A 14,387-nucleotide genomic window follows, 5' to 3' on the forward strand; every position below is an offset into this window, starting at 1 on the left:
ATGTGAAGGGAAACCACATTGTATATTTAAAAGACCTGTGAAATGGTGCTGCATGGATTTTTACATATTGTTTATATTAAAAAGTATTTTTATAAATTAAAAAAAGCACATGTACTGTAGTCTGTAATTTTTATATTCATTGTAGTGTTAACTCTCATTAAAAAAAATTTTTTTTAAGTAAACTCTACACCACACATGGGGTTCAAATTCATGGCCCCAAGATCAAAAGTCACTTGCCTGGCCAACTGAGCCAGCCAGACGTTCCCTTAACATCCATTTTCTAAACACTCAAATTCTGTTTGACTCCTGGGCATGCTTCTGACTTACGTCTTTCCTAGATGCACAGTATTGCCTTTGGGGTGGGCAGGAGTTTTTGTCCCAGTGAAAGCCTCTAGAACCTACTGTTAATCTCTATTTTTGGTTAAGGGGTGCCTAGGTGTCTCAGTTGGTTAAGTGCCTGACTCTTGATTTCGGCTCAGGTCATGATCTTGTAGTTTGTGAGATCAAGTCCCGCATCGGGTTGTGTGCTGACAGTGCACCAGCCTGCTTGGGATTCTCTCTCCCTCTCTCTCTGCCCCTCCCCTGATATCATTCTCTCTCAAAATAAATTTTAAAAAAAAATTCTATTTTTGGTTAAAACACATTAATTGGTACTGTATTTCCTTGTTTAGACTCGTGAGGAATGGCAGAATGTGTTCCTCATAGCTGCCCTGGTGCACTACAGTGGCGTGATCTTCTATGGGGTCTTTGCTTCTGGGGAGAAACAGGAATGGGCTGACCCTGAGAATCTCTCTGAGGAGAAGTGTGGAATCATTGACCAAGATGAGTTAGCTGAGGAGACAGAACTCAACCATGAGAGTTTTGCAAGTCCCAAAAAGAAGATGTCTTATGGTGCCACCACCCAGAATTGTGAAGTCCAGAAGGAGAAATGGAGAGGACAGAGAGGAGTGACCCTCGATGAGGAAGAGCTGACATCCTACCAGAATGAAGAGGGAAACTTCTCAGACACAGCCTAGTGTCTGAAGGGCACTTCCATCTTCTCCTCACCTTAGAACCAGAAAGTATCCATACCTATTACCTTCCCCATAGCCTGGCTTGCCGGAGAGTCAATATGGGGACACTGGAGGTAGGAGGGGGAGGAAAGGAAACCTGACCAGCAATAGAGAAGAGAAAAGAAAAATATCTTGCAATGACACTTATGGGTATGGAGCTTGCTCTCAGTTGACAAAATGGGTATAAAAATATAATATTTTTGGATTGTCAGTAGACTCTTCTCAAAGAAGAGTTCTCAAAGTTCAGTTCTCAAAGCTCTGAACTTATTCAGAAAGGAATGACTAGAAGAATAAGGGAGACAATACCATGCGATGCAAAGAAAAATCGAAGGAATTGAGCATATTTGGCCTGGAGCAGAGAAAACAAGAGCTGTCATCACATTTCTGAGGGCAGCCACGCAGAAGAGGGTTTCCTATTCCTAATAAAGGCTACTGCCCATGGGGACCCTGCATCGTGCCAGGAGCTTTATAAACCTTCTCATTTCATTTCCACACCTCTATGACATACATTTATCATCTTCATTTTACAACTAAGGAAGCTAAAGCAACACAATATTGATTTGTCTGAGGGCCAGGGCTGAGATTCACAGGGTCCAAAATAGGTGGCAGTCTTGGAGAAGTTTTCACCTCAGTATAGAGAAGGCACATTTTTTTAATAATGAAAACTGAAAATGGAGAGGGTGGTCTTGTGGATAATTCCCTATTTTGGCAGGCATGGAGAATGGGAAACATCTGCCATATCAACATCTGGTTTGATATGGCAGAAAGCATTGTCATTGTAGCAGGGGCTGGATTCAAAGATCCTGGGTTCAGAGAGAGGTTAGACCATAAAAAAGAAAAGAACACAAAAAGAAAATAAAAAGGAAAGAAAGAAAAGGAACAATGAAAAGGGAAAAAGCTGAATAAGATGGCTAAATTTCTAAGAATCTGGTGTCCAGAATGGCTGAGAAGAAGTAAAGAAGGGTTTGGCTGAATTTCAACCCTTCAAAATATCAAGAATTTAGTTAAGTAAATAATGTCCCAAATTACTTATACATCTTTAAGACATTTAGTAATTTAAGAAATTGGTTCACGTGTTTTATTAGGTAAAATTCTCTTGAAAGAGTCTTCTGTTTTAAAAAACGTATGTCTTTAGACATTTCTGCTGGTCATATTTGGAAGTTTGATCAAACTACGCACAACTATGATTGAAGTATTCCTAATGAGTGTATTTGGAATGTTACTGAGGAAAACCATAATAATATGGCAGTAATTATATAGGGAAATGAAATGAGAGCATGACAGAAAACACCTGTGACAACTAGACCAACAGTGCTGAAAAATTCATCTTTGACCACATAAGGCAATAGCGTGGATACTCTCTGGATAAATCTTAAAATTTAATGACATTAAAAAAAATTTAAATTGGCGCATAAAGGATTGTTTGAAAATAAAATTATTTTCCTGTTTATTGGTTTGCAATTTTCATTTCTACTTTTGGAAGAAAAATATAATATTAAAGAAAAAATTAGTTTTACTTGTAGCTTATTATTATAAAGTGTTTTTTGTAATTTCTTCTATATACATTTCTGGTCCCTTATTGTACCAGCAGAGTTGTAGTGTATTTTTAAAAAAGAATAATTTTGAGAGTAAAAAGGAATTGCCTGACTCTCTAGTAAATAATATCCAATATATCATTGTATATAATTTATGTTATTATATACTTTTAAATGTATTTCATGGGTGAATGCATGTAAGTCCCATAGAACAGTTCCTGGCATGTAGAAAGTGCTCAATAAACATTAGCTATCATCTTGCAACCTTTTTTGGGACTCTTCTGTTGAAGAAAAAGCATGCTATATAATTTTCATCCATAAGCCAGAATTTATTGTGACACTCATGCTGTTTTCTAAGTAAAAAAAAAAATGAGAAATTTATGGTAGCCAGTGTTTTATTTTTTCTTCTGTTAATAAAGTCAAACAACTATTTAAAAAACTCATGACAATCCCTAAGGTAGTATTACAGATTGCAATACAAAGTTGTGTTTGCTCCATCATTTAAAGTCACTGTCATATGCAGAAAGTCCACATTTTGATAAGTCAAAGCATGTAGGGTTCCTGTAACTTGCTCTTCTAATATTCAGAAAAAACCCTATGAAGCTCTGGATCATGGTGTTAAAAATGAAAACACATTATTTTGTTGTGATGGGTTTTCCAAGGGTTGCATTGTACAGGTAATTACATTTGAACACCAGGGAGATACAGTTTTCAAGTCATTGTACAATTTGTTGCAATATCCATCTGTAGATCAGCCCTTGAAAGCAAACCATAGCTTCTAGCAGAAGGGAAGGGAAAATCTGAGAGTGTCAGATTGTTGACACAAGAAAGGTTTGACTGGCCCTTTTTAGAGAATGCAAGCCTTGGAGACTCCTAAATATGACCCCCCCAAAAAAAATTATTCAAGAAATTATGACACATTTCCTATCCCTGTATAGATGCTAAATTCAGCAGATGAAAATTGGAACCTACTGTTTCTCTTTCACACTGCCTCCTGCTGACCCCAACAAACTTGTTCCTTCTGTGTTTCTTAGCTCATCACATCAAGCTTTTGCTGGAGCTAGAAATCTTGGAGTCACCTTGGACTTTTAAAAAAGTAAATCTCTCTCTCTCTTCCCTGCCAAATCCATTTAATTTTGCTTTCAGTCTGTGGCTCAATGTTTTACATCCATTATGGGAGGATTTTAGCTGCTTTCTCTTCCGGTATTGCTTTTGCTTCATCTCTGTGCAATTTCTAAGAGTCCAGTTAAATAGATGCTGGACAGTGTATGGGACAGTCTCTTCTAAATCTATTCTACATTTTCTATATTTTCCAGGCTTTTTCCTTTTTCTGTGTCATCATGGATATCTTCTTCTGATTTATTTTTAAGTTCTTTATTTCTCTCTTCAGCAAGGTCTAATCTGGTATAAAAAAAACCAATCCATTGTATTGTTAATTTTAGTTATTGTATTCTTACTTTTAGAACTTCTAACGATTCTTTTAAAATTCTGCTGTCTTTTAAAAAATATTTCCAGTTCTCTGCTGAAATTTTCAATCTTGTATTTTATTTTCTAGAAAGCAGTAAGATAATTATTTTAAAGTCTGATCAGTGCCAATATCTGGAGACCATGTGATTCCATTTTCTGTTGGTTTTGCTAATTCTTGTTCACATTATCTTATGTCGGTCTGTATCCAAAATTGTATTTGAAAAGTTGTTTGTAGAAATGATTTTAGGTTTAAAATAATGCCTTTTGGTTTTCTCTCTCCCTCTCCAGAAAGGATTTTTGTTTGCTTCTTCCAAGAGCCCAAAGACTTTCCAGTTGCAAAGTCTGAGATCTTCTGGGCCACCCAGATGATTTGAAGCTGGGCTACAGGCAGCATGAATGCTCAGTAGTTTCAATTCAACTTTACTCCTAGAGTACAAAACTTCGTGGTCCCAACCCATACTACCGTGCTCTACTAGCATCCAACTTTTGTTTCTATACCCAACCATCAAACTGCTCAGCTATCAAACATTGGCTTTGTTATAATTAACAAATGCTCCCAGGAGAAAAGCGGCCTCAAATGTCAGGATTATTTCTCTGGATTTTTATCTTTGTCCAGATGGCAAGATGGTAACCAGGTAATTTTTCACTTCTTTTTTTTTTTTTTTTTTTTTTTTTTTTACGTTTTTATTTATTTTTGGGACAGAGAGAGACAGAGCATGAACGGGGGAGGGGCAGAGAGAGAGGGAGACACAGAATCGGAAACAGGCTCCAGGCTCTGAGCCATCAGCCCAGAGCCCGACGCGGGGCTCGAACTCACGGACCGCGAGATCGTGACCTGGCTGAAGTCGGACGCCCAACCGACTGCGCCACCCAGGCGCCCCTGTAATTTTTCACTTCTATGATGAGTCTCCAATGCTGTTGAGCAGATATTTTAAAAAATAAATAAATTTTATTCAGCTTTTCTAGTGTGAAGGTTCATCTGAATTACATAGCCTACCATTAATGGACGCTGAAGTCTCTTTTAATTTTATCTTCACAAGTTCTCTTGAACTGATTTATTTCCCTAGGGATAGTGTGGTAGTAAGTCTCAAATCTCAGTGGCTTAACAGCAAATGTTGCTTCTCTCTTATGTATACTAATTGACTAGACTGGAAACTTGTTTCAGACAGTCACTCAGGTATCTAGGATTTATTTTTTCTCCACTCACCATCTTGTAGTTCACCATTTGGAACATATAACCTCTGATATCACCATGCAAAAGGGCCCCCACTTGGAAATGACACTGTCATCTCTGCTTCTAGTCCATTGACCTACACTAGCCATATAGTCCCAACCTAACGTCAGAGGTGGCTGTGGAATGAAGGGGAGCATGTGGATTACTGAGTGAACACTAATTACATCTGCCACTTAGTTCTAGCCTAGGTTCAGGGTCTTTTTTCTTTCTTTCTTTTTTTTTTTTTTATAAAATGTTTATTTATTTTTGAGACAGTACAAGCCGGGGACAGGGCAGAGAGAGAGGGACAGAAAATATGAAGCAGGCTGTGTGCTGACAGGCTGTCAGCAGAGCCCAATGTGGGGCTTAAACTCACTAACTGTGAGATCATGACCTGAGCTGAAGTCGGACGCTCAACCGACTGAGCCACCTAGGTGCCCCATCTTTTTTTAATGTTTATTTCTTTTGAGAGAGAGAGAGAGAGAGAGAGAGAGAGCGCACATGCACAGGCACAAGCTGGGGAGAGGCAGAGAGAGAGGGAGGGGCAGAGAGAGGGAGAGAAAGTATCCCAAGCAGGCTCCATGCTGTCAGCACAGAGCCCAACTCAGGGCTCGAACTCATGAACCATGAGATCATAACTTGAGCATAAGTCAAGAGTTGGTCACTTAACCAACTGAGCCACCCAGGTGACCCAGGTTCAGGGTCTTTTGAACTCTTACTTGGCATGTTGAATTAGTCTCCTAACCCCAAGTTCCATAAATGATATGAGTCTGCTATGTGGCATTCTGGAAGTTCCTAACTAGGTTATAGGAAAGAAATCTTGAATGGGAGGGAGTTTTGAGCCCCCTCCAGGAGACACCATAAAGATATCAATTCATTAGAGTAGAATAGATTCTGGCCTGATTCAAACTTGAGTTAATAACCATATGGACCAATTTGAAGGACCAGAGAAACTGAACTTTTCTTTAGATATCATGTGTAACTATGCCCCAGACCTTATGCTAAGGCCTTTCCATACATGATCTCATTTAATTTTCGTGGCAACCCCATGAGGAAGGTTCAACTATCTATTCCCAAGCATTTATTAAGAAGTAAATGGTGTTTCTGGGCAGAACCTCTAAGCAAGGCTCTAATGGCCATATTTTAATCTTCTTAATTTTTATTCTGTTCTCCACTGCTTCTCCTGGCTGTGGTAATTCCAGACAATGGTGATTCTGAAAGTCAGGAGAGTGTCCTACTTATTTCGGCGAGACATGAACCAGCTGATGGAATGAGTTATGACAGTTTAGACCCAAGCACAGGGACAGGTGAAACAGCAGATGAACAGGTGAGATCTCTCATCTCACCAACTGCTGGACTGAAGTGAGATTAAGAACTAGAGGTCCTTATCTTTTCCCTATTTCCCTGGGTACATAAACAGTAACATGGAAAGGCTGAACCCAATGCTTACTGGGTGTGTGTCTTGGGGAGTAGGGTGGAGACAGGTTTCACAGGACTGAATTTCTCCCAGGCACCCCAAGCATGGCAACACAAACACAAAAGAAAGGAGGTGAAAACTGCATTTAGAAAGTTGAATGGGGATATGTCATTCTTAACTGACCTCAGCAGAACCGAGTGAAATAAGAAGGAAGCTATTTTGAGTTACTGCACCCATGGAAGCTGAAGAATTGAAGGCCCCAGCCCCGAGTACCTCTGGAGCACAGACAGAGTGGGTATAATGAGGTCAGAGGAGGGGGGTTGAAAACACAAGGATTGGTTGAAAGTGAGAGTTGCCAGATTTCGCAACCCTGCTGGAAGTGTATATAAGGAGCAGTTATAACCCCAGAGTCTGTTCCTGACCAGCTCAACCAAGAAACTGCTTCTCCCCGTACCTAGTGGAAAAACAGTAGTAGTTCTATCTTCTGGACAGGGAATCTCTGGACTCGAGAACACCTATGGCAGCTCAATACAAGCTCCAAAGGTAAAGATTTTAGTCTGTTGTGGTCACCGATAATATATCTCAAGTACATAGAACAGTACTTGGTAAATATTTGTCCAATGAATGAATGAATGAAACTTACTAAACACAGAGAAATTAATTAACAGTTTTCAGACTGAATACTGAAAGTTTTCAGCTGCATTTGTGAGTGGAGTTTCCAAAACACTGGTGGTCAGGTTTATATCCCCTATACAGGAAATTGAAGGAATCTTGGGGTGAGGAGTGGGAATTCACTAAGAGAAAGGCATATAGCCATTGACATTTAGGGTTTGTTTCCCCATCAAAATAACCACCCACTCACTCTCTGTGGAGGCCACCCACCAAGCCCTGACGTGGTAATAGAAAGTGCATCATTCATTCATTCATTCATTCATTTATCCTTCAATTATTTAGCACTCATAATCAACATGTCAATTATTGAGTACCTACAATGGTCCAGGCACTAGGAATAGAAAGCAAGTTAACAAAGTAAGTCTCTGTTCTTATGGGGCTTATATTCTAGGGGGCAGACACAAAAAATAAGCGGGTTTATGAGTAAATCCAGTATAGCAGAGGGTGGTAAATGCTAAGAACAAACATAAAACAGGGTAAATGAGATAGGGAGTGTAGGGGTTGCTGTGTTATATTGAGTGTTCAGGGATAAAATGAACTTTGAGCAGAGAAATGAAAGCAGTGAGGGAACAAGTCAGAAGCATATTTGGGCGAAGAGTTTCAGGAATAGAAAAAAGCAAGTACAAAAGCCCTCACGTGGGAACACACTTGGTTGGCATATTCAAAGAACACCAGGTTCTTAAAGCAGTCAGGTTCTAGAGATATTTTGAAGGAAGATGGAACATTTACTGAGAGAGAGAAGACTGAAGAGGATCAGGATTGGTGAGGAAGGGATCAGGAAGCTGGACATGTTTAATTTTGGAATTTTACTTACCTATTGATATGTATGTGGCAATATCAGATGGGCAGTGGAAACACATTCTGAAATTCAGGGCAGAGGTCAGATCTGAGGTTGTATATTTGTGAATCATCATCACATCAAACAGTGGTAGTTTAAGCCACAAGACCAGATGAGATAATCAAGATTTGAACATGACTGAGCCCTGGGGATGCTTCAACACAGACCCATCAGGAAGATGAAAAGGAATCAGCAGGAGAGATGGGTACATGGGGGATAGGAGGGTTTTGGGGGGTGGGCAGAGGAACTTAGTGGCCGAGTGAAGAAAGTATGGCTCAGAGATGGTTTTAGGGTTATGATGTGATCAGTTGTGTCAAAGGAAGATCAAGGAAGATGAGGACTGAAATGGATGATTGAATTTAGCAACATGAAGATCATTGGTGACCTTGACTAGAGCAGTTTTAATGTCATGGTAATGACAGAATCTTAGATGTATAGGTTTAATAAAGGGTGGGCTTTTTATTTTCTATGTAGACATAAGAATAAATCTTAATGTAAAAGGGAAGAAAAAATATTGCACGCATGGCACAAAAATAGAATTCTATTTTTTAAAAAGGAAGAAATATCCAGAGAAGCAGATTGGGCTAGATAGACTCTTGAGTCTGGGACATCAGTTAGGAGTCTGTTATAATAATTTAGAAATGAGGGCAGAGCCAGGATCGGAGCAATGGAAATGGGGAGGAGAGGGTAGTTACAGAATGCTTAGAAAACCTTTTTTTCCCCTAAAATATGTAATATATGCTCCTTGTAGAAACATTTCAAAATATAGAAAAATGTATTGAGGGGAATAAAAATTACCCTAGTATTATAGAAGATTTAATTATTCTCGCCATTTAGCACACATGCCTCCAGTCTTTCCTCTACACATAATGTATTTTTGAATAATTTGGTATCATACTAGAGTAAATGGTTTTATGTCCTGCTCTTTACACTTAACCTGGTATAATAAATTCCCATGTCTTTAAATATTCCTTGAGAACATGATTTAAATATTTTTTTGATTTATTTTTGATAGAAAGAGAGACAGAGCACAAATGGGGGAGGGGCAGAGAGAGAAGGAGACACAGAATCCGAAGCAGGGCCCAGGCTCTGAGCTGTCAGCACAGAGCCCGATGTGGGGCTCGAACTTGTGAACTACGAGATCATGACCTGAGCCAAAGTCGGATGCTCAACCGACTGAGCCACCCAGGCGCCCTGAGAACATGATTTTGAAATGATTTACAGATATAATGTACATAGAGTAAAAAGCACAAATCTCAGGTTTATACATGAACTGATTTTTACTTATGCATACATAACACCTGCATACCACCCCTACTGGTAATCACTATTCTGATTGCTATTATTGTGGACTAAATTTGCCTATTTTTGAGCTTCAGATGGAATCAACTCTTCCAAATCCTACCATTTTTCTCTTAGTACACTATTTTAAAAATTGATATATGTTACTGTGTTTATCAGCAGTTCCTTTTTTTATAGGTGTATAATACTGTATTGTGTGGATATAACAAGATTTGTTTATTCATTCTCCTATTGAAGACCATTTGGATTGTTTCCAGTTGTGGGGGAGGAGGTGATTGTGAATAAGGCTGCTATAAATATTCTTGTCTTTTTGTGGACATGTTTTTATTTCTCTAGAAGTGGGGCTGCTGGGTCATAGCATAGGTGTGTAAGCTTGTAGAAGCTGCTCAACATTTTGCTACACTGGTTATGTCAGTTTACTTTCCCATTATCTATGAATAGGAGTTCCCATTGCTCCACATCCTTGCAGATGAAACCATGATTTTTAAAGTGGCCAATTGGTATTATTATTTCATCTTATGTGCCTAGGTCAGTTGTTAGATGTTATAGGCAATTTCTAAACTTCCACTATTTAAATAATAGTTCTTGATTATAAATCCTTGACCTCACCTGTGAGAGATATTTTCAAGGGAAAATTAATCTGACTTTCCATTTCTATATTATTCATCATTCAATAAGTGACCAGTCAAACTTATTAGCAGTGACAACAGAACAGACGATGCAAAATGTGGCTGCCTGAAAAACGGTTTCAAGGTGGCTTTGAAATGCATTTCTTTATTAGTTACACTTGAAGAGAATAGCTAACTAAAATTTCAGGGCCTGAAAATACTTCAAACAGGAATAGCACAAAGTAATAGCATTTTTCTCTCATCTCTCCCTTCCCTTCCCCTTTTGTCTTTCTATCCTGTCAAATGACAAAATGAAACAATTTACTTTTATTTTTAATTTTTTAAAAATTAAAACCATTTAGTAATGAGTTTCATGTCTTTTATCCCAGGGAAAACAGCCCATGGAGGCAGTATAGTGCCTCACAAGCCGTGGAACACTGTTCCCGAAGGATTTGGGGCAAGCGGGAGTTTTATAGAGCATTAAAGGCGGCAATATGGAAACAGGGCATGATTGGCTAGGAGGTCGGGGATTTTCCTAGAAGTTGAGCAGGTTGTACTTTCCAGGGTAAGGTAAGCTAGCTAAAGCTGAGGTGCAGGACTGTGATTAGTGTATTTTAGGTTTCCTTGACAGGTGTTTTTTCTCTATGTGCAGGCTGACTTAGGTTTAGATTTGGGGTGTGGGTTGGGCCACTCTGGCTGCCTTCATTCTGTGGGTCCTGATATATGAATTAACTTTATCACTCCACATACACATCTCCACTCCTAATGTCTGGATTGTGAAATAAAGTTTGAATTCAGTCAGATAATTAAGACATACCACCAACTTAAGAGACTTTCAGCTCTTTCAGCCATATTTGTAGTATTTGCAGATTGGCTTAGCAGTTGTTGCCAGGTGAATCTATTTCCTTTCTTCCTTAAATTTCTCAAATGAGGGTGGATAGCACCACCTTTCAGTCATGGCTTGTGGCAGAGTAGAAGTAGCCTCCTTTACTCCTGGGGGAGGAGACCAAGTTTTTCTAGCAAAGCGCTCACCTTGCCACAAATTTCATGTGGAGAGAGTATCACAGGGAAAGAGGAGCAATTATGGTTGGATCCTGAAGCCAGGTAAAACCACTGCGGTTCCAGGTAATGTTGGTGTGGGGGTAGTTACCCAAGTGCCTTGATATGAGACTTGGGAACTTCTCAATTACGGATAGAACACCAAATTTTATAGAACACCCCCCAGAAAATGTGAAGTAAAAGGTAAGTGTATATGTTCACTTCTGCCTGGAGAGAGGCTCTATCTACATTTTATAGCTGTCATCATATTCTCAAAGTTGTCCATGATCCAAAAGAGGCTCAGATTTGCCAGAATGAGCTACAGGTGTGAAATTGAAGGAACCCTAATAGTTACACAACAGCTGGGTAGTCACTGCTTGACATGCTGTTTGTGAAAGCCTAAATCTCTTGCTCAAGGATCTGGCCTTCTCATCTCCCCTTTTTTCCTCATCTAATTTCCTTTCTTTATTTTTTATCATATTTCCCCTTACTTCACTTGGATTCTCCTTTCTCCTTTCTTGTCTGTTTCTACCCTTCTTTTCTTTCTCTGCTGTCCTACACTGAATGGGCAAACTTGGCTTGGAATGGTGGGGCAAGAACTTCTCTAAATTATTTCTCTTCCATGTTTTCCCACCCTTGCTATAAGATATTGAAATATAAGATGATTATAAGACATTGGAATTAAATAAACTCATTTTGAAAGTATTATGCATAGTTTTCTGTCAAGCCATATACCATCTGACCAAAATATGTGATCAAACATGATGATGAACACCCCAGGAAGATAATGTTAACATCCTTGAGAAATTAATGGAAAGTACTATGAGGTACTATGAATAAATAGCCATAAAGCCTGGTTAAATATTATCACTTAAAGAACCACTTAAAAAATAATGCTATTTATATAACAAAAGTGAATCTCATTTCTCTGCAGATCAAATAATTATGCACAGCAAGAGCAAACATCTTGGCTTTCACTAATTACAGAATTTTTTCACAAAATAGCTTTTTATATTTTAACAGTGCTTGTTGTTTTCAAGTTGTTTCCAAGATTGTATGTTCAAAGATCATCTTTCAGTCTTTCACATTTTTAAGAATGATGTAATGGTTCCTTGATTATTTCAGCATAACACAGAATCTAAACGCCACAGTTTAGGACTCACAGATACTTCCTTTTTAATCTTCTTTAGAAACACATTTCATAATGAATTCTGGTCTAAAATGCTATCTTGGTTTTCATCAGAATTTTTCTCATACTATTCTTAGCTGAAATAGGGTAAAGAGTCAAATGACTTTTGGCTCTTTTTTTTTGTCTAGTGTTTGTGGTTTCACATGGTTTTAATATGCTTGAGGCTAAGATTTCATTTTGAAGAGAAGGGACTAAGACCCCTGTGACCCAGCATAGACTTGTAAGCTGCACTGTCTCTAATGAAGGCTATAATATTTTTATCTTTTTTAGAAAGTTTGAAGACCATGTTTTTTAAAAAATTTTTATAATTTTGAGAGAGAGAGACAGAGTGTGAGCTAGGGAGGGGCAGAGAGAGGGAGGGAGACAGAATCTGAAGCAGGCTGCAAGCTTCGAGCTGTCAGCACAGAGCCCAACATGGGGCTCGAACCCACGGACCATGAGACTATGACCTAAGCCAAAGTCAGACGCTTAACTGACTGAGCCACCCAGGCACCCCTGAAGACCATGGTTTTTATGGATGGATTCATCAGTATATTTGGGATTAAACTGGTCTTTAAACGATAAAAATTTTATTTCACACCTTATTTGAAACTCCAAAGATTTCTGTAGTACTTATCTATCACTGCAGAGAAAACCATCACTTTTGGTTTTTTATGGTTTTGAAACACAAAACTATGAAATGGCCCACAGTTCTACAGGTCAGCAATTTGGGTTGGGATCAGGCAGGTGGTTCTTCTGCTGGTCGCTCCTGGGGTCTCGCATGTGACTTCAATTCACTGCTTTCACAAAATTGACTTCACTTAGTGCTGCATGTTACCTGAGGGGAGGACAGTGGGGCAGAGAGCAGAGAGAAAGTCATTTTCTTGGCACTGGTTTCCCAAAAGCGAAATCCTTTGTTTGAAAAGATTGAGATTGATTCACATACCATAAAATTCCCTCCTTTAAAATGTGAAGCTAAAGGAGCTTTTAGCATATTAACAAAGTTGTGCGACCAACGTCCCTATGTGATCCAGAGTGTTTTTATCACCCCCAAGGAACCCAGTGCCCATTAGCAGTTACTCCTCACTCCAGCTTTTCTCATCTCTTGGCAACCACTAATCTACTTTATCTGTCTCTGTGAAGTTGCCGATTGAGAACATTTCGTATATATAGGATCGTATATTAGCCTTAAGTGACTGGCTTCTTTCATTTAGCATAATGCTTTCAAGGTTCATCCGTGTTGTGGCATGTGTTAGCACTTCATTCCTTTTTATGGCCAAATAATATCCCATTATATGAATATACCACATTTTGTTTATCTGTTCATCAATTGATGGACATTTGTGCTGTTACCACTTTTTGGCTATTATTAATGCTTAAGCTCTGCATTCACTACTTTCATGAGCCCTTTTTATTTTTATTTTTATTAAAATTTTTATTTAATGTTTATTAAACAAGTTTTTTTAATGTTTATTTTTGAGAGAGAGACACAGAGTGTGAGTGGGGGAGGGACAGAGAGAGAGAGAGAGAGGGAGATGTTTATTTATTTTGAGAGAGAGAGAGATAGAAATCAAGCAGGGGCAGGGCAGAGAGAGAGGGGGACAGAATCCCAAGCAGGTTTTGCACCATCAGTGTGGAGTCTGATGTGGGGCTCGAACCCACGAACCGTGAGATCATGAGTCCAAATCAAGAGTCGGGCACTTAACTGACTGAGCCACCTAGGTGCCCTACTTATTTTTTTTAACAAAGCAATTTTGGAATTTTGGAAAAAGGTATTGTTTTTAAGTAATCTCTACTCTCAACATGGGGCTCAAACTCACAATCCCAAGATCAAGAGTCACACATTCCACTTACTGAGCCAGTCAGGCGCCCCTTAGGAGCCCTTTTAAATATTTCAAGGGTACTACTGGAAACATCCCATTGCCTCACACAACTGTTAGAATGGTGTCATTAAATAGAAGTCCAAGCCATTGCTTTTCTCAAAACCCTCCAAATGGGTCCCTTCTCACAAATAGTAAAAACTGATCCTGAGCAAAAACTCTGAGTTTCTTTAGATCTATTCTCCTCTGCCTGCCTC

The 14,387-nt window shown here is 38.9% G+C and overlaps 1 protein-coding gene and 1 long non-coding RNA gene across 2 annotated transcripts in view; one reads left to right on the forward strand and one right to left on the reverse strand.

Moving 5' to 3' along the window:
* Positions 1–2,340, forward strand: part of SLC17A8 (solute carrier family 17 member 8) — a 48,870-nt gene extending 46,530 nt beyond the window's left edge. The window contains exon 12 of the mRNA XM_032594031.1: positions 672–2,340. Coding sequence (XP_032449922.1) covers positions 672–1,016 — 345 coding nt within the window. The 3' untranslated portion in view covers positions 1,017–2,340. The remainder of the gene's footprint in view (positions 1–671) is intronic.
* A 10,544-nt stretch (positions 2,341–12,884) lies between these two features.
* Positions 12,885–14,387, reverse strand: part of LOC115519489 — a 35,625-nt gene continuing 34,122 nt past the window's right edge. The window contains exon 3 of the long non-coding RNA XR_003970525.1: positions 12,885–13,148. This is a non-coding gene — a long non-coding RNA (uncharacterized LOC115519489). The remainder of the gene's footprint in view (positions 13,149–14,387) is intronic.

The sequence above is a fragment of the Lynx canadensis genome, chromosome B4 (genome assembly GCF_007474595.2).
Source record: "Lynx canadensis isolate LIC74 chromosome B4, mLynCan4.pri.v2, whole genome shotgun sequence".
NCBI classification, from domain to species: Eukaryota; Metazoa; Chordata; class Mammalia; order Carnivora; family Felidae; genus Lynx; species Lynx canadensis.